General features: G+C 42.6%; 1 protein-coding gene across 2 annotated transcripts in view; it reads left to right on the forward strand.

The window, feature by feature from the left end:
• Nucleotides 1-19,137, forward strand: part of atp11c (ATPase phospholipid transporting 11C) — a 171,474-nt gene that overhangs the window by 79,700 nt on the left and 72,637 nt on the right. For both annotated transcript variants that reach the window (XM_061900308.1, XM_061900309.1), the window contains exon 4: nucleotides 15,204-15,284. In XM_061900308.1, coding sequence (XP_061756292.1) covers nucleotides 15,204-15,284 — 81 coding nt within the window. The remainder of the gene's footprint in view (nucleotides 1-15,203; nucleotides 15,285-19,137) is intronic.

A 19,137-nucleotide genomic window follows, 5' to 3' on the forward strand; every position in this document is an offset into this window, starting at 1 on the left:
TTTTCCCTTTTCTGTCTACACCAATGGTTCTTAACCTGGGTTCGATCGAACCTTATGGCTTCGGTGAGTCGGCCTCAAGGGTTCGGCGGAGGTCAAAACACACCCGACTCATCGTGTCAATAAAAATTTCCCCCTATCGGCATATCACGGATACGGCAACAGCAGATGTCACACTGATCTGCAGGTGTGTAATTTGTTTTGAGTTTATGCACTGTGTCGGTTTTGTTCTTTGAACAAGGTGATGTTTATGCACGGTTCATTTTGTGCACCAGTAATAAAACATGGTAACACTTTAGTATGGGGAACATATTCACCATTAATTAGTTGTTTATTAACATGCAAATTAGTAACATATTGGCTCTTAACTAGTCATTATTAAGTGCTTATTAATGCCTTATTCGGCATGGCCTCATTATAACCCTAAACCTCTAACCCTGGCCTTAACTCTCTATCCCTAACACTAACCAAATAACTCTAAATTAAGTCTTTGTTACTTAGAATATGTTCCGCTAGTGTCCTAAAACCTCTAAATTAAGCCTCTGTTACTTAGAATATGTTCTCCATACTAAAGTGTTACCAAAAACACAAAACTTTGTCTTGAATTAAAATAAAATAAATAAATAAAACATTTCACTTAGAAGGGTTCGGTGAATGTGCATATGAAACTAATGGGGTTCGGTACCTCCAGCAAGGTTAACAACCACTGGTCTACACACTGTCTGCTTTTAAGTACTCTGTGTGTGTGCGCTGCTGAACATACTGCTCGTAAAACCAGCAATGTCACGACATGACCAATACTTCTTAGAGGCGGTATAGTAGGGCTGGGTGATATGGCCTTTTTTTAATATCTCAATATTTTTAGGCCATGTGACGATACACCATATACATCTCTATTTTGCCTTAGCCTTGTATGAACACTTGATGCATATAATCACAGCAATATGATGATTCTATGTGTCTACATTAAAACATTCTTCTTCATAATATATGCTACTTTTAAACTTTCATGCAGAGAAGGAAATCACAAGTAAGTCAATTTATTAAACAGTTATTAAGCAGTGTGGCACAAACATTCATGTAATTTCCAAAACAGAAAGTTCAAGATTATCAGAGACATTTTAAAACAAGCTGTGAGTGTACTTTTGTGCATGATGTCACTAAGATGACATACCAAACAACACTAAATTAAAGTGCACTTTTTGTCCAAATCAAATCAACTTCATTTATAAAGCACATTTAAAATGTACCACAGGGGTAGCCAAAGTGCTGTACCATGGGCAGGTTAAAAGATAATACAAGGACCGAGCAAACAACACAACACAAACAGAACATGATACAAAATAAATAAATAAAACATAAAAACAGGTTCACAGAAGGTGTATTATGGGGTGCCATTGCAGGATGGATATCACTTAGTGTTAAAAGCCAAGGAATAAAAGTATGTTTTTAAGAGAGATTTAAAAAACAGGAAGAAGGAGGCTTGTCTAACACTCAGAGGTAGGTCGTTCCAGAGCTTGGGAGCAGCAGCAGTGAAAGCTCTGTCAACTCTAAGCTTCAGCCTTGTGTCAGGGACCGTCAGTAGCAGCTGATCTTAGGGATCGGGTGAGGCAGTAAGGCTGGAGGAGGTCGGAGAGATATGTTGGCGCGAGGTTGTTTAGACATTTAAAAACAAATAAAAGGAGTTTAAAATTGATTCGATAACGCATAGGGAGCCAGTGAAGGGTCCAGAACACCACTACAATAGTTTAAAACAAATAAAGTGCAAGATATTTTAATAAGTGTCCAATAAAAATGAGCTGCATGATAGGAAATGAAATCGCTATGTGGTAGGTTACTGCGGACGTTATCTCCTTATGTTGTTCACAATTTTTTTCATATGGTGTTGATTTTGAAATAGTTGCCCCTGTATTTTTTTGGCGTGGCACCGAACGGAGATGTTGACATGCGGAGTAAGCACTCTTCATTCTCTAGGAGGTGACTTTCCAAATGATGCTACAAATTAGCAGTAAAGCTCCTTTTTGTAGCAAACGCTTTTGCCCCACACTTGACATATTATGGTTTTCTATTCGACATCTTCCCGCTTGAAGCCAAACCACCCACAGGGGTTTTTCTTGGGTATTAATTCTTCTTCATTTGTTACCAGATTGGTACCTTCTTTCTCTCGTATGACCACTCAGACCACAGCTAACGTTACCCACGCCGCTACCTCTCTGCTCCGCGAGGGCGTATACGTATGTGACGTATGTAAGAAGGTGCGCTTGTTTTATGTCTGTGTGAGAAGGAGGGACAAGAAAGAGTGAGAAGAGCCTGTAGTGCAGGGGTAGGGAGCCTATGGCTCGCGAACCAGATGTGGCTCTTTTGATGACTGCATCTGGCTCTCGGATAAATCTGAGTTGACACTGCTTAACACGATAAGTAATGAATAATTCCACTTGTAATCACAGTGTTAAAAATAATGTTCAAATTATAAAACGTTCTCATGCATTTTTAATCCATCCATCTGTATTCTACCACACCTGTTCAAGAAGTTGCGTTAATGGTAAGAAGTTATTTATTTATTATTGGTTAGTGTGGGGCTTGCCCTCCTGGGGGTTCTTCAGACCACCAAGCACCGACATGAGAGCCTGTTTAAGGGTTACAATAATGTTTTAATTTTCAATAAGTCTCTCAGTTGCTTTCTAGTAATTGTCTTTTTTTCTGTCGTTCTCGCTCGCGCTCTGGCTCCAGCCCCAACCCCGTCTCTCCTCCTGGCTGCTGCTTATAACATAGGGGCAGGTGATTAGAAAACAAGGCCTAGGTGGGCCATCTACGCACCTGTCGCTGATTTCAAGGCCGGTCCTGGCACACCCCGCTTCGCTGTAGAGCCGCAGGCCACGCCCCCTCCACAGTTAGGTTCAGAATAACAATGTTATTACAAAGAATAAGAGACCTATTATACTCTAAAAAGTTGGTCTTACTTAAAAATGCATGCGTTTTAGTTGTGTTCAGTGTTGAAAAAAAATATGATACGGCTCTTACGAAAATACATTTTAAAATATTTGGCTTCTTGGCTCTCTCAGCCAAAACGGTTTCCGACCCTTGCTGTAGTGTAATGCCAGCAGCTAAAAGCAACTGGGTGAGAACGTATACTCCAATATCACCATATAGTCATTTTCTATATTGCACCGAGACAAACCCGCGATATATCGAGTATATCGATATGTTGCCCAGCCCTACGGTATAGTACCAAATATTAAGGGTGTAACGGGACGTGTATTTGTATTGAACCGTATCGGTACGGGGGTTTCGGTTCTGTTCGGAGGTGTACCGAACAACTTTCCACACGGACATATTAGGTAGTGCACCGCACATTGTGTAAACAATGCACACCGAGGCACAACACACAGCATGCTAGCAGCGACCAGGCTAGGAAAACATGTAAAAGCCAGAGCTGGAAGACCCTCCTGCCTCGTTAACATCTCCCATTTGGGAACACTTTGGCTGCGCGGTGCGATACACCGCATTCAAGCAGCCTCTCCTCGGCGAGTCAGGCAAGGCTGAAGCAATAACACATTTTTTTTTTATAGCAGCAGATTTAAGACCATCCATCCATCCATTTTCTACCGCTTGTCCAGTCTGGGGTTGCGGGTGTTTCTGTATTGCATTAAAAACTAAATTTTGACCCACTTCTATGGTGGAAGAACAATAAGCCCATACAATTTCCAAGTTAGCCAATTGTATGGTATATGCACTGTACTGTGCAATCTACTAATAAAAGTCTTAATCAATCAATCAAAAAAAGCACTTTATATGTAGAAAGGCTTTATTAAGAAACCCTTCTGAGCCTTATCTTATTTAGTTTTTATTTTATATATGTTGAACACAATCAGCACCTCCAAGTCAGAGTCCATGGTTCTCGCCCGGAAAAGAGTGGAGTGCCATCTCCGGGTTGGGGAGGAGATCTTGCCCCAAGTGGAGGAGTTCAAGTACCTCGGAGTCTTGTTCCTGAGTGAGGGAAGAGTGGATTGTGAGATCGACAGGCGGATCGGTGCGGCGTCTTCAGTAATGCGAACGCTTTACCGATCCGTTGTGGTGAAGAAGGAGCTGAGCCGGAAAGCGAAGCTCTCAATTTACCGGTTGATCTACGTTCCCATCCTAACCTATGGTCATGAGCTTTGGGTCATGACCGTAAGGACAAGATCACGGGTACAAGCGTCCGAAATGAGTTTCCTCCGCCGGGTGGCGGGGCTCTCCCTTAGAGATAGGGTGAGAAACTCTGTCATCCGGGAGGAGCTCAAAGTAATGCCGCTGCTCCTCCACATTGAAAGGAGCCAGATGAGGTGGTTCGGGCATCTGGTCAGGATGCCACCCGAACGCCTCCCTAGGGAGGTATTTCAGGCACGTCCGACCAGTAGGAGGCCACGGGGAAGACCCAGGACACGTTGGGAAGACTATCTCTCCCGGCTGGGCAGGGAACGTCTCGGGATCCCCCAGGAAGAGCTAGACGAACTGGCTGGGGAGAGGGAAGTCTGGGCATCCCTGCTTTGGCTGCTGCCCCCGCGACTCGACCTCGGATGAGCGGAAGAAGATGGATGGATGGATAGATGGATGGATGGATGTTGAACACATAAACCCTGGCAATGGACCCTGTGTGTATATGTATGTTATGCCATTGTTTACAAATTTGGTAAATAAATAACCAAAACAATAATATTTAGTTGTTTTCTTACCGTACCGAAAATGAACCGAACCATGACCTCTAAACCGAGGTACGTACCGAACCAAAATTTTTGTGTACCGTTACACCCCGACCAAATATGATTCATTAGTATCACGGTACTATACAAGCACCGGTATACCGTACAACCGTAATATAGAGGCAACTCGATTTTCCACTCTACGGCCACATTAATAAAAATCAATTAAAGGGCAATAACAAAATAAAAAACCCTAAAAAGCAGTAAATTGATGAAGGATTGCTGGCGTGTTTCAGGTTGTGCTAAATAAGGCGGCTGCTGAGGGAATGCCTATGATGCATGGCATGGTGGGGGTCCTGGCTTTGCTGACAGTGTTTAACCAAGCTGCAGTGCAGTTGGCATTTCCCCACTAATCCAAGCTCTCTCGGGGGCTTCTTACTTCCTAACCGCTCAGTTTGCTCCCATGCAGCGTGCTAATATATCCGAGGGCAAGATGGCGAGAGGGGAGATAAACAGGTACATGAGCAAAAAGGTTCACATCCCCCCCGATGAAAGCACTGCACCAATGAGTAGATGTCAAACCGCCTCTTTACTTTGTTTGAGTCTCTTCCCTTTTTGTCATCTGGTGTATTTTCCACCCCCGCCCCTCCTCTCGCTTCTCTCCGCAGCGCTGCACTGCTACGTCATCGGCCAGGAAGCTCCTCCGTGTGATTCTGCGCGCCACAAATAGGCACCGGCCCGATAAAAAAGCACCACTCTGCTATAAATAGCCCTGAGTGTCTTTGCTGGAATGTGATCAAATGGGGATCGGGTGCCGTGAGAGAAAAGGAGACTTTGAAGAGCCGGGGGAGGGGAGGATGGCGGTGGGACGAGCGAGGGATGAAGGAGGGTGGCGTGGAAAGTAAGGGGGAAGATGCCAAGGTCCACCTCCGCGCACGTACATGTAACAATGCCCTGGGACTTGTCAGTCCCTCTCACTGACATGCTTCCAGACTGATATGAGGAGATTGGTGCCGCACTGATATCACGCCAGCATGTGGTATAGCTGAGATTTGGTGCAGGGGAGGAAAGATATCTCCATGTTTGTCTGGGGATTAGGAAACTCCAAAAATGTGCCTTGTGTACCGTATTTTCTGGACCATAAAGCGCACCGGATTATAAGGTGCACTGCCGATGAGCGGGTCCATTCAGGTCTTTTTTTCATTCAAATCCCGTTTCCATATGAGTTGGGAAATTGTGTTAGAGGTAAATAAAACAGAATACAATGATTTGCAAATTCCTTTCAACCCATATTCAATTGAATATGCTACAAAGACAAGATATTGGATGTTCAAACTCATTATCTTATTTTTTTTTTTTTTGCAAATAATAATTAACTTAAAATTTCACGGCTGCGACACGTGCCAAAGTAGTTGGGAAAGGGCATGTTAACCTCTGTGTTACATCACCTTTTCTTTTAACAACACTCAATAAACATTGTTGTTTTATGTAGAGCTTCAGTCGTTCAACAGTCTGAGGTCTCCGCTGTCGTATTTTACGCTTCATAATGCGCCACACATTTTCGATGGGAGACAGGTCTGGACTGCAGGCGGGCCAGGAAAGTACTCGCACTCTTTTTTACAAAGCCACGCTGTTGTAACACATGCTCAATGTGACTTTGCATTGTCTTGCTGAAATAAGCAGGGGCGTCCATGAAAAGGACGGCACTTAGATGGCTGCATATGTTGTTCCAAAACCTGTATGTACCTTTCAGCATTAAAGGTGCCTTCACAGATGTGTTAGTTACCCATTCCTTGGGCACTAATGCACCGCCATACCATCACAGATGCTGACTTTTGAACTTTGAGTCGATAACAGTCTGGATGGTTCGCTTCCCCTTTGGTCCGGATGACACAATGTCAAATATTTCCAAAAACAATTTGAAATCTGGACTCATCAGACCACAGAACACTTTTCCACTTTGCATCAGTCCATCTTAGATGATCTTTGGCCCAGAGAAACCAGCGGCGTTTCTGGATGTTGTTGATAAATGGCTTTTGCTTTGCATAGTAGAGCTTTAACTGGCACTTACAGATGTAGCAACGAACTGTATTTAGTGACAGTGGTTTTCTGAAGTGTTCCTGAGCCCATGTGGTGATATCCTTTAGAGATTGATGTCTGTTTTTGATACGGTGCCGTCTGAGGGATCGTAGGTCTGGTCATTCAATGTTGGTTTCCGGCCATGCCGCTTACGTGGAGTGATTTCTCCAGATTCTCTGAACCTTTTGATGATATTATGGACCGTAGATGTTGAAATCCCAAAATTTCTTGCAATTGCACTTTTAGAAACGTTGTTCTTAAAATGTTTAACTATTTGCTCATGCAGTTGTGGACAAAAGGGTGTACCTCGCCCCATCCTTTCTTGTGAAAGACTGAGCATTTTTTGGGAAGCTGTTTTTATACTCAATCATGGAACCCACTTGTTCCCAATTAGCCTGCACACCTGTGGGATGTTCCAAATAAGTGTTTGATGAGCATTCCTCAACTTTATCAGTATTTCTCGCCACCTTTCCCAACTTTTTGTCACGTGTTGCTGGCATCAAATTCTAAAGTTAATGATTATTTGCATCAACAAAAAAAAGTTTTCAGTTTAAACATCAAATATGTTGACTTTGTAGCTTATTCAACTGAATATGGGTTGAAAAACCTTTGCAAATCATTGTATTCCGTTTATATTTACATCCAGCACAATTTCCCAACTCATATGGAAACAGGGTTTGTACATAAGGTGCATTAAACCTCTAAAGGCCTTAGTGGCCACATGCGTAGACAACACCTTCTGGCTCTTATTTACAAAATTGTGTACACTACTGAATTGGGATCTTATGGCCTCTTTTTTGGACACTTATACTGCCATATTATAGTGTCAGAAGAGTATAACATGCAATGGAATTTGCAAAAAAATGTTTTTTTAATTCCCGGATGAGGAGATGCTGCTCCGTTATTGATTGAAGTAACGTCTGAACGTTATTAAAACAGTTAGCTCCATCTTTTGACACTTCCACTCCCGTCCTTGCACGCTACACCGCTACAACAAAGATGACGGGGAGAAGATGCTGTCAAAGTGGAGGCACGTAGATAAAACGGCGCATTCTGTCAGATAGCGGCTTGAAGATTATGTGTAAAACATCATCTATGCAACATTTTGACCAAAGAACCAACATGTAAAGACTCCTTTTTTGCACCTTATATATGAAAAAAGACAAAAATAGACCATTCATCAGCAGTGCACATTATAATCCGGTTTGCCCTATGGTCCGGAAAATGTGGTAGCTTTCTGATAGTCGCTACAGGATGCGCTGTTTTGTGGGCGGTCTAATTTACGTGGCTCACCTTCGACAGCGTCTTCTCTCCGTCATCTTTGTTGTAGCTGTGTAGCGTGCAAGGACGGGAGTGGAAGTAGTGTCAACAGATGGCGCTAACTTTTTTAATGACATTCAGACTGGGTGAATAATGTACACTCACTACACCGGTTTGTTTTAGTGCTTCCATAGCGAGTCTACTGACAGATATAAATAGGAACTTTACACTACTTTATATTAGAAATGGCAACAGTGGAGGATGAATGTCCCATAACAAGAAGATAGAGAAAAAGAAGAAGCTTATGACTACGGTGTCGACATGGACTACAATGGCGGATGCGCACACATTTTCAGGATTTATGCAGATCCCAAATACAGATCCAGAAGGTAATAAAAGTTGCTTTTGCATGATATTGTGAAACAGAACGCCAGATAAAATGTCTTCCCTTATACACACACCATAATAATACTCGTATATTTAATGTACCGACAATCCATCAAGCGGTGCAGCTTCATAGGTCATCAAAGTCGTACTAAAAACATTTTGATCGGTTTTTGAACGCCGTGGGTAATGTTCCATATTCTCAATGGAACATTTAAAGTTTTGCTGTTGTTTACTGCCGTCATATTGCAGTCTACACGTATCTCTTATGTATGACTGCCATCTACTGTTTTTTATTGATTGATTGAAACTTTTATCAGTATATTGCACAGTGCGGTACATATTCCGTACAATTGACCACTTAATGGTAACACCCGAATAAGTTTTTCAACTTGTTTAAGTTGAAATCAATTCATGGTCATACTTATCATTACACATAAAATTGTTTCAAGACCGGTAAGCACAACCAGAATTATGCCGTACATTAGGCGCACCAGGTTATAAGGCACACCGATGAGTTTTGAGAAAAATAAATGATTTAAAATACGCCTTATAGTCCGAAAAATACGGTACTCAATTTATTTTGGGGCAGTGTCGCTCGGATCGTAGATCGGCCGTGCCAGCAGCATGGCTGTTGAAGGTTCAATCCCCACTTTTGCCTTCCTCGTCACAGCTGTTGTGTCTTTGGGCGAGACATTTTACCCACCTTCTCCCGGTGCCACCCACACTGGTTTAAGAATGCAACTTAAATAATGGGTTTCAATATGTAAAGCACTTTAAGTCACTAGAGAAAAGGACTATATGAATATAATTCACTTCACTTATGCGATGTGTATTTTTAGCAGCACTATTAATGTCTCAACTCTAAATATGGTCAACGCACTAAATTCACAACAAGACGTTCTTTTTATACAACAAATTCGTCACAGCAAGGAAAAACAATGACTCAAACAAAACTTCATTTCTAAATTGCTTTGTAGCGCGTTCTCTCTCGTTTCCTGTGCTGTGGTTCGACCATTTGGCCGCTGCATCACAGGCACATGCTGTCCTCAGAAGCTTCATGTTGTTTTTGTTCAAGCTGCCTCTAATCAGTCAAGCCTCCTTTCCAAACACGTGACCAGGGTTTGCTGTAACTTTTTATAGGACCAGGGAAAGTGCTCCAATACGCCTATAGGCCATTACTCACTTGTTTACTGAGGCCAGTGTTTTAAAATGGCAAATGGCCGGTTTTGTTCTAAACAGTAGTATCATCTCTTAAGGGGAACTGCGTTTTTTTCTTTAGAATGTTGTTTATCATTCACAGTCCTTATGTAAGACAATAACTAGGGCTGCCAAGTGATTCGTTATTTTTAATCGATTAACCATACTCTAAACCTGTGACTAATCATGGTTAATCACAAGTTATTGATAATCCAAAAGCAGTGAAGTTGGCACATTGTGTAAATGGTAAATAAAGACAGAATACAATGATTTGCAAATCCTTTTTTAACTTATATTCAATTGAATAGACTGTAAGATACTTAACATTCGAACTGGAAAACTGTTATTTTTTGCAAATATTAGCTCATTTGGAATTTGATGCCTGTGACATGTTTCAAAAAAGCTGGCACGAGTGGCAAAAAACACTGAGAAAGTTGAGGAATGCTCATCAAACGCTTATTTGGAACGTCCCACAGGTGGACAGGCTAATTGGGAACAGGTGGGTGCCATGATTGGGTTAAAAGCAGCTTCCATCAAATGCTCAGTCATTGACAAACAAGGACGGAGCGAGGGTCACCACTGTGTCAACAAATGTGTGCGCAAATTGTTTAACAGTTTAAGAACATTTCTCAACGAGCTATTGCAAGGAATTTAGGGATTTCACCATCTACGCTCCGTAAAATCATCAAAAGGTTCAGAGAATGTGGAGAAATCACTGCACCCAAGCCATGATATTACAGACCTTCAATCCCTCCGGCGGTACTGCATCCAAAAGCAACATGAGTGTGTAAAGGATATCACCACATGGGCTCAGGAACACTTCAGAAAACCACTGCCAGTAACTACAGTTGGTCGCTTCATCTGTAAGGTCAGGTTAAAACTCTATTACGCAAAGCGAAAGCCATTTATCAACAACACCCAGAAACACAGCCGGCTTCGCTGAGCCTGAGTTCATCTAAGATGGATTGATGCAAAGTGGAAAAATGTTCTGTGGTTTGACGAGTACACAGTTCAAATTGTTTTTGGAAACTGCGGACGCCGTGAACTCCAGAATAAAGAGGTAAAGAACCATCCGGATTGTTCTAGGCGCAAAGTGATGGTATGGGGGTGTATTAGTACCCAAGGCATGGGTAACTTAGACATCTGTAAAGGCAACATTAATGCTGAAAGGTACATACACGTTTTGAGGCAACATATGTTGCCATCCAAGCAACGTTATTGTGGACGCCCCTGCTTATTTCAGCAAGACAATGCCAAGCCATGTGTTACAGTGTGGCTTAAAAGTAAAAGAGTATGGGTACTAGACGGACCTGCTTGTAGTCCAGACCTGTCTTCCATTGAAAATGTGTGGCACATAATGAAGCCTAAAATAGCACAACGGAGACAACAACTTAAGCCTTACATCAAGCAAGAATGGGAAAGAATTCCACCTGAAAAGCTTCAAAAATGTTTCTCCTCAGTTCCCAAATGTTTTTTGAGTGTTGCTAAAAGGCCATGTAACACAGTGGTAAAAATGCCCTCGTGACAACTTTTTTGCAATGTGTTGCTGCCATTAAATTCTAAGTTAATGATTATTTGCAAAAATAAATTTAGTTTCTCAGTTTGAACATTAAATATATTTTCTTAGCTGTGTATTCAACTGAATGTACCAGTAAGTTGAAAATGTTCTGCAAATCATTGTATTGTGTGTTATTTTTTTGTACGATTTACACAACGTGCCAACTTCACTGGTTTTGGGTTGTGTATTTGGTTGCATGAATAATATCTGCTGAAGAAAATATATTCCGTTTTCGGATGTTCTTCTTTTATGGGTGCAATAGTGTACTCCCATTGTCAGCCACCTTGTTCTCGCCATGTTCTACGACTTAGAATGCTTGAAAAAAACTGAAAAAACATGATGTATTATTGTCTTACATAGGGATTGTGAATGAGAGGCAAAATAAAAAAAAACAAAAAAAAACAGTGGAGTGCCCTTCCTTGCGTGTCTGTGCTTTTTCCATAATTTAGCTGTTTTTAAAATATTTATCAGATGAAATTGATACCTTCTCACATTGGATAAGCATATATTTTTGATCAGCTTGTCGGTCGCATTCATTTCAACAAATAGTCACTTTAATGGTTTTGTTTGCTTCAAACATGCTTTTAACAGGTTACATTGAGGACCAACACACACACACTCACACACACACACGCACACGCACACACACACACACACACACACACACACACACACACACACACACACACACACACACACTTTCCCAATTCAGCATATTGTGAAAATATGCTGAACCATCCAAACATTTCCTACTGCTTGTCCCTTTTTGGAGTCGCTATACCATCAGCCTGAGAAAGCCGAGCCAATCTGTTCGTATCACTTCTCATGTCTCGGCAGTTACTGGTTGTGTGCTCACTTCCTGCCTGTAAATGTTATCATTTTCTAAAAGGAAGCGACTATAATGCAGTGATGAAAGAGAGGGGAACAACTATCACTTGTAAAGGAAATAAATCAGCAGAGCATGTAAAGAAAAACATTTTCAAATAAAATAAACAAAGATACATGAATACATACATTTACAGATGCAATGATACATGTTGGATTTAGGCTAAGTGATATAGTCACTTATTAAAGGCAAGCATGCTGCATTGCTGACTTCACTAGCCTGTGTGACCTCACTTGCCATTGGGAAATCGGCAAATAAGTGGATAATCTTAACTCCCGTTTCTTTTCCAATGTCCGTACCAGAGACATTGCACCAGAGCAAATGTTGACTTTCTTAAGACCGCAAACGACAAAGGCCAAAACCGGTGAAGTTGTGTAAAGGGTAAATGAAAAGAGAATACAATGATTTGCAAATCCTTTTCAACTTTTATTAAATTGAATAGACTGCAAAAACAAGATATTTCATGTTCAAACTGAGAATTTTAGTTTATTTTTTTATTTTTTTTTCAAATATACTTTAACTTATTATTTAATGGCAGCAACACATTGCAAAAAAAATTGGCACAGGGGCATTTTTACCACTGTGTTACATGGACTTTCCTTTTAAGAACACTCAGTAAATGTTTGGGAACTGAGGAGACACATTTTTGAAGCTTTTCAGGTGGAATTATTTCCCATTCTCGCTTGATGTACAGCTTAAGTTGTTCAACAGTTCGGGGTCTCAGTTGTGCTGTTTTAGGCTTCAAATTGCACCACACATTTTTAATGGTCTGGACTACAGGCAGGCCAGTTTAGTATCCACACTTTTTTACTATAAAGTCACGCTGTTGTAACACATGGCTTGGCATTGTCTTGCTGAAATAAGCAGGGGCGTCCATGATAACGTTACTTGGATGCAACATGTGTTGCTCCAAAACCTGTATGTACCTTTCAGCATTAATAGTGCCTTCACAGATGTGTAAGTTACTCATGCCTTGGGCACTAATGCACCCCCATACCATCACAGATGCTGGCATTTACAATTTGCACCTAGAACAATCCGGATGGTTATTTTTCTCTTTGTTACGGAGGACACAACGTCCAGTTTCCTAAAACAATATGAAATGTGGACTCGTCAGACCACAGAACACGTTTCAACTTTGCATTAGTCCAGCTTAGGTGAGCTCGGGGCCAGCCAAGCCTTTCTGGGTGTTGTTGATAAATGTCTTTCGCTTTGCATAGTAGAGTTTTAACTTGCTCTTACAGATGTAGCGACAAACTGCAGTTACTGACAATGGTTTTCTGAAGTGTTCCTGAGCCCTTGTGGTGATATCTTTTACACACTGACGTTGCTTTTTGATGTAGTACCGCCTGAGGTATCGAAGGTCCGTAATATCATGGCTTACGTGCAGTAATTTCCCCAGATTCTCTGAAACTTTTGATAATATTATGGACCGTAGATGGTGAAATCTTTAAATTCCTTTCAATAGCTCGTTGAGAAATGTTCTTAAATTTTTGGACAATATGCTCACGCATTTGTTGACAAAGTGGTAACCCTCACCCCATCCTTGTTTGTGAATAACTGAGCATTTGATGAAAGCCACTTTTATCCCCAATCATGGCATCCACATGTTCCCAATTAACCTGTTCACCTGTGGGACGTTCCAAATAAGTGTTTGATGAGCATTCCTCAACTTTCTCTGTCTTTTTTGCCATGTGTGCCAGCTTCTTTGAAACATGTTGAACGCATCAAATTCCAAATGAGCTTATATTTGCAGAAAATTACATTTTCCAGTTCAAACGTTAATTATCTTGTCTTTGCAGTCTATTCAATTGGATATAAGTTGAAAAAGATGTGCAAATCATTGTATTCTGTTCTTATTTACCATTTGCACGTGACAACTTCACTGCTTTTGGGTTTTGTAGTCGTGACTGTAACAAATGCGCCCAGTATTTTGAGATACTGTCTCTCTCTGGTTTTTGTTGTGCTTTAGATTGAGAGCATGCATTCGAATTAGAAGCCTCCCCACCGCTAGTGCGCTTAGCAGAACTCCTAAAAGATCAACCCCAAAACATCCGGTTTTACACGCGAGAATTAGCTTCTAGTTAGATATTGACATTGACTTTGTTTTCCAACCTTTGGAACAAAGAAGGCTTGTGTTAAGAAGAGCGCTGAGAAGGAGAAGCGGATTAAATCCATTGGATAAAATAAATAAACCATCAGAAACATGAGGGACTGTGTACCTGACTTAGCGAGGCAGTTGGACTAAAGCACTGCTCAATAGTGAAGCAGAAGCTTGCTTTTGTGCCAGCCGAGGAGGTTAAATATGATCTAAGCAGCGGACATTTATCAATGAAGATATGGAAAAGCTGCTGATGGTGTGTTGAAAGGAGAAGCCGCTCAAGAGAGACACGTGACTGCCTTGCTCATTGTTTCCCAAAAGAGCTCAGGGATCTCTGTGAGATTGATACTATTTTGGTCATATCTATTTATTCACACACTTTGGAAGTCTTCCGGAACATAGAGCGCACTGCCGATGAGCAGGTCTACTTTCGATCAGGTTGTTGGTTATTATACCGGTCTTTAACAACCAGTCTAGAAGACCACCTGAGCTTTTAAGATTTCTATGCTCTATATTGCCACCACTTGTTACGGGTGGCTTAGCGAGGGGGAGACCAGGATCAGAAACTCCAGTGAAAATCTCTCGGCGGTTGTTACAGAGGTCCATTTGTGTGCGTCTAGGGTTTTAGCAAAAAAAAAAGCTTTGGTCAGGTGGTATTCTAACAGGCAGTTTGGGATTACTCGACTACAGCTCCTAGTTTTAAAACTGGACCATTAGTGCAGGGGAAACTCATATGCTTCAGTTTGCAGTTTGCAACAGTCGGTCGAGTCCAGTAAGGTATCTGATTGGACATTTCCATTCCCTCGGCATGGAGCGCGTTAGTGCTTGGAATGGCTGAAAATGAACCACTTGGCTCTACCAAAAACATCAAGTTATTGCAATGTTTCTTCCTTTTTCACTCCTCAGGAGAATAATAGTGACAGGCTCTTGCTGGACTACACCCTGCGTTTAGAAAACCGCTTCCTCTCACACTCCTCCCACCACGAACAAGCACTCATGTTCTGCTTATCAACTTTGTTCTTCCAGAGCCCTGACATGATTTATTCCACTTCTCAATAGGTGATAGTGGACACCCCCACCAGCCCAGTCACCAGTGGCCTACCTTTATGTTTTGTGATTACCGTGACAGCCATCAAGCAGGTAAGAGGCTCCCTAACAAGGCCGCATGTTGAAATGTGATAATACAATAACTTCCCACTTCATTCTAGTCTAAATGGTAAATGGGTTATACTTGTATAGCGCTTTTCTACCTTCAAGGTACTCAAAGCGCTTTGAAGCTATTTCCACATTCACCCATTCACACACACATTCATAGTTAGGACCATGCAAGGCCCTAACCACGACCCATAAGGAGCAAGGAGAAAGTGTCTTGCTCGAGTCATCCATCCATCCGTCCAACTTCTTCCGCTTATCCGAGGTCGGTCACGTGGGTAGCCGCCTAAGCAGGGAAGCCCAGACTTCCCACTCCCCAACCACTTCCTCCAGTTCTTCCCGGGGGATCCCTAGGCGTTCCCATACCGGAGAGATAGTCTTCCCAACCTGTCCTGGGTCTTGTCCGTGGCCTCCGACCGGCCGGATGTACCCGAATCACCTCTCTACGGAGGCATTAGGGTGGCATCCTGACCAGATTTTCGAACCAACTCATCCGGCTCCTCCATGTGGAGAAGCAGCGGCTTTACTTTGAGCTTCCCCCGGATGACAGATCTTCTCACATATCTATAAAGAATTGCCCGGCCACCCGGCGGAGGAAGCTCATTTCGGCCGCTTGTACTCATGATCTTGTCCTTTCGGTCATAACCCAAAGATCATGACCATAGGTGAGGATGGGAACGCAGATCGATCGGTAAATTGAGAGTTTTGCCTTCCGGCTCAGCTCCTTCTTCGCCACAACGGATCGATACAGCGTCCGCATTACTTAAGACGCCGCACCGATCCGCCTGTCGATCTCACGATCCACTTTTTATTCACTCGTGAACAAGACTCCGAAGTACTTGAACAAAACTCCGAGGTACTTGAACTCCTCCACTTGCTCGAGTCATACCAAAGATTATAACAAGTCATACAGTTGTGCTCATAAGTTTATATACCCTGGGAGGATTTATGATTTCTTGGCCATTCTTCAGAGAATATGGTCGAGTCCCAGAAGAAAGCTATTTCTGCGCAAATGTCACAAAGTATCCCGCTTACATTATGACAAACAGCACAGACACAAGCCTCAAAATTTCTGGAACAAAGGAATGTGGAGTGATGGCTTTCTTCTGGCGATTCGACCATGAAGCCCATTTTTCTTCAAGTGCTTCCTTATTGTGCATCTTGAAACAGCCACACCACAATTTTTCAGAGTCCTGTATTTCAGCTGAAGTTATTTGTGGATTTTTCTTTGCATCTCGAACAATTTTCCTGGCAGTTGTGGCTGAAATCTTTGCTGGTCTACCTGAATCCCTCATTTTCCACTTAATCAGTGTTTGAACACTGCTTATTGGCATTCACAATGCCTTGGATATCTTGTTATACCCCTTTCCGGTTTTATGCAGTTCGATTACCTTTTCTCGTAGATCCTTTGACAATTATTTTGCCTTCACCATGACCCAGAATCCAGAAACATCTGTGCAGCACTGGATGAAAGATGCAATGTTCTGTCAGAAGCCCAGAAACTCACTGACCTTTCATACGCACACATTAATTACAAACAAACAGGTCACAGGTGAGGATTGGAACTTTGATTAGCCACTCAAACCTGTTTGTGTCAACTTTTGTGCACGTTGTCAGATCAAAGTCATTGGGGTATGCAAACTTTTGATCAGAGTCATTTGGGTTCTTTCTTTTGTCATTTTGATCTAAAAAGATTAAACACAGTTGTTTGCCAATAAATAGCTTCACACAACCATTAAGCATGAGTGGAAGAAAGGTTTTTGTGTGAAGAATGGCCAAGAAATGATAAATTCTCCCAGGGTATGTAAACTTATGAGCACGACTGTACCAAAGACTATAAAAATGGGACCCATTGCTCGTAACTCCGCATCAAAGGTTGGAATTGGGTGTTATCCATCCATTTCTACCGCTTATTCCCCTTTGGGGTCGCGGGGAGCGCTAGTGCCTATCTCAGCTACAATTGGGCGGAAGGCGGTGTACACCCTGGACAAGTCGCCACCTCATCGCAGGGGCGTGGCCACCGCTGCTGCCCACTGCTCCCCTCACCTCCCAGGGGGTGAACAAGCAGATGGCTCAAATGCATAAGGACAAATTTCACCACTCCTAGTTTGTGTGTGACAATCATTGGTACTTTAACTTTTAACTCAAGGACACACCGGACGTGACAAGGTTGGTAAAAGTTGGTGATTGAACCAGGAACCCTCACGTTGCTGGCACGGCCACTCTCCCAACTTTGCCACACCGTCCCCATAGTGTAGACTTCCTCCTTTCTATATTAGGGCTCTGTCTTCTTTGTGCAAGTACATGACTAATGCTGTCCTGCACTCAGTAATAATTTGCTTCTGCTGAATTCTGATTAGGGTGTGGAAAGAGAAAAAGGGCCTCCCAAGGAACTATTATAGAGGACATCTTACGGAGGTGACTTTGTATCCCCTCTTTTAGAAGTATTGTGTGAGGATTGACTTGTAGTCGATCTACCGCTGGGGCTTTGAAATGGACAATAGCGGCGGACTTCCTTCTGTAAACGTATGCGGCGCCCTGATAGAGCTGACTACCTTTTAGTCTCTGACTCTTTTAGGGTCAAATGTCCTGTTGAGAGAGAGATATGCAGATCTGAAAACAATTTATGGCAGAAAGGTGAGGCCTGCTGGCCGGCCCGGTTCCGCCATACCTTGTGTGGCCTGGTGTTGGGCTTCTCTCCGGGTTTAAAAGTGGATTCACCCATATACCTACAAATTTCACCTACCTACAAAACAGAACAAATTACTAAGTTAGGAGTGCCAGTGTTGGCGCTAGGAATTTTCAAAGTGGGGTTCCATGGGACCCCGTCAAGTCATAAAAATGGGGTCCCACATAAAATTTTTGGGGTCCCACTGTTTTGTAACCAATAAGAAATAATAAATGTAGGCAGCACGGTGGAAGAGGGGGTTAGTGCATGTGCCTCTCAATACGGAGGTCTTGAGTAGTTACATCTCGGGCTCGGGATCTTTCTGTCTGGAGTTTGCATGTTTTCCCCGTGACTGCGTGGGTTCCCTCCGGGTGCTCCAGCTTCCTCCCACCTCCAAATACATACACCTGGGGATAGGTTAATTGGCAACACTAATTGGGCCCTAGTGTGTGAATGTGAGTGTGAATGTTGTCTGTCTATCTGTGTTGCGATGAGATGGCAACTTGTCCAGGGTGTAGCCTGCCCTCCGCCCGAATGCAGCTGAGATAGGCTTAGCGACCCCTCGCAACCTCAAAAGGGACAAGCGGTAGAAAATGGATGGATGGATTTAGTTTTACTGCTGTGAGTACACTACTAGCACAGAGAAATTAGCCTGTGGGTTTACTGTATGTAATAGTATGATTTCACTACTAAACCTCTCATATTGATCTCCTTTGGCAATTGGCGTAACTTAAAACTTAGACTTAGACACACTTTATTGATCCACAAGGGAAACTGTCCCTTTTTTTCCTCCGCACCTTTGCCTTTGTGCCAGCACGGCATCCCCGGCGCTTTTTCCGTAGTTCCACGGGAATCATAATCGGGGATACAGTTACTGCCCTGCAACCAATGTTCTCCATTTCGATCAGTCCTGGGCCAGTTTCTGAATAGTATCCCATGTGTGATTTAGCTCCTTCAATTTTCTCCCTACTGTTCTGTGCCAGGTGTTTTTGGGTCATCCCGGCTTTCTGCTCCCTTAAAGTGTCCATTGAAGAGCGATACAAGTGATATTCAGAGCATGCATTAAGACAATATGCCCAATCCGTTTCCATCGTCTTTTCAAGACAATGGTTTCCACACCACATCGGGTGCGTTTCTCACCTAGGCCTTCAGTGATGTCCTACTTAGTCCGAC

This window comes from Nerophis ophidion, linkage group LG05, assembly GCF_033978795.1.
Source record: "Nerophis ophidion isolate RoL-2023_Sa linkage group LG05, RoL_Noph_v1.0, whole genome shotgun sequence".
Lineage (NCBI taxonomy): Eukaryota > Metazoa > Chordata > Actinopteri > Syngnathiformes > Syngnathidae > Nerophis > Nerophis ophidion.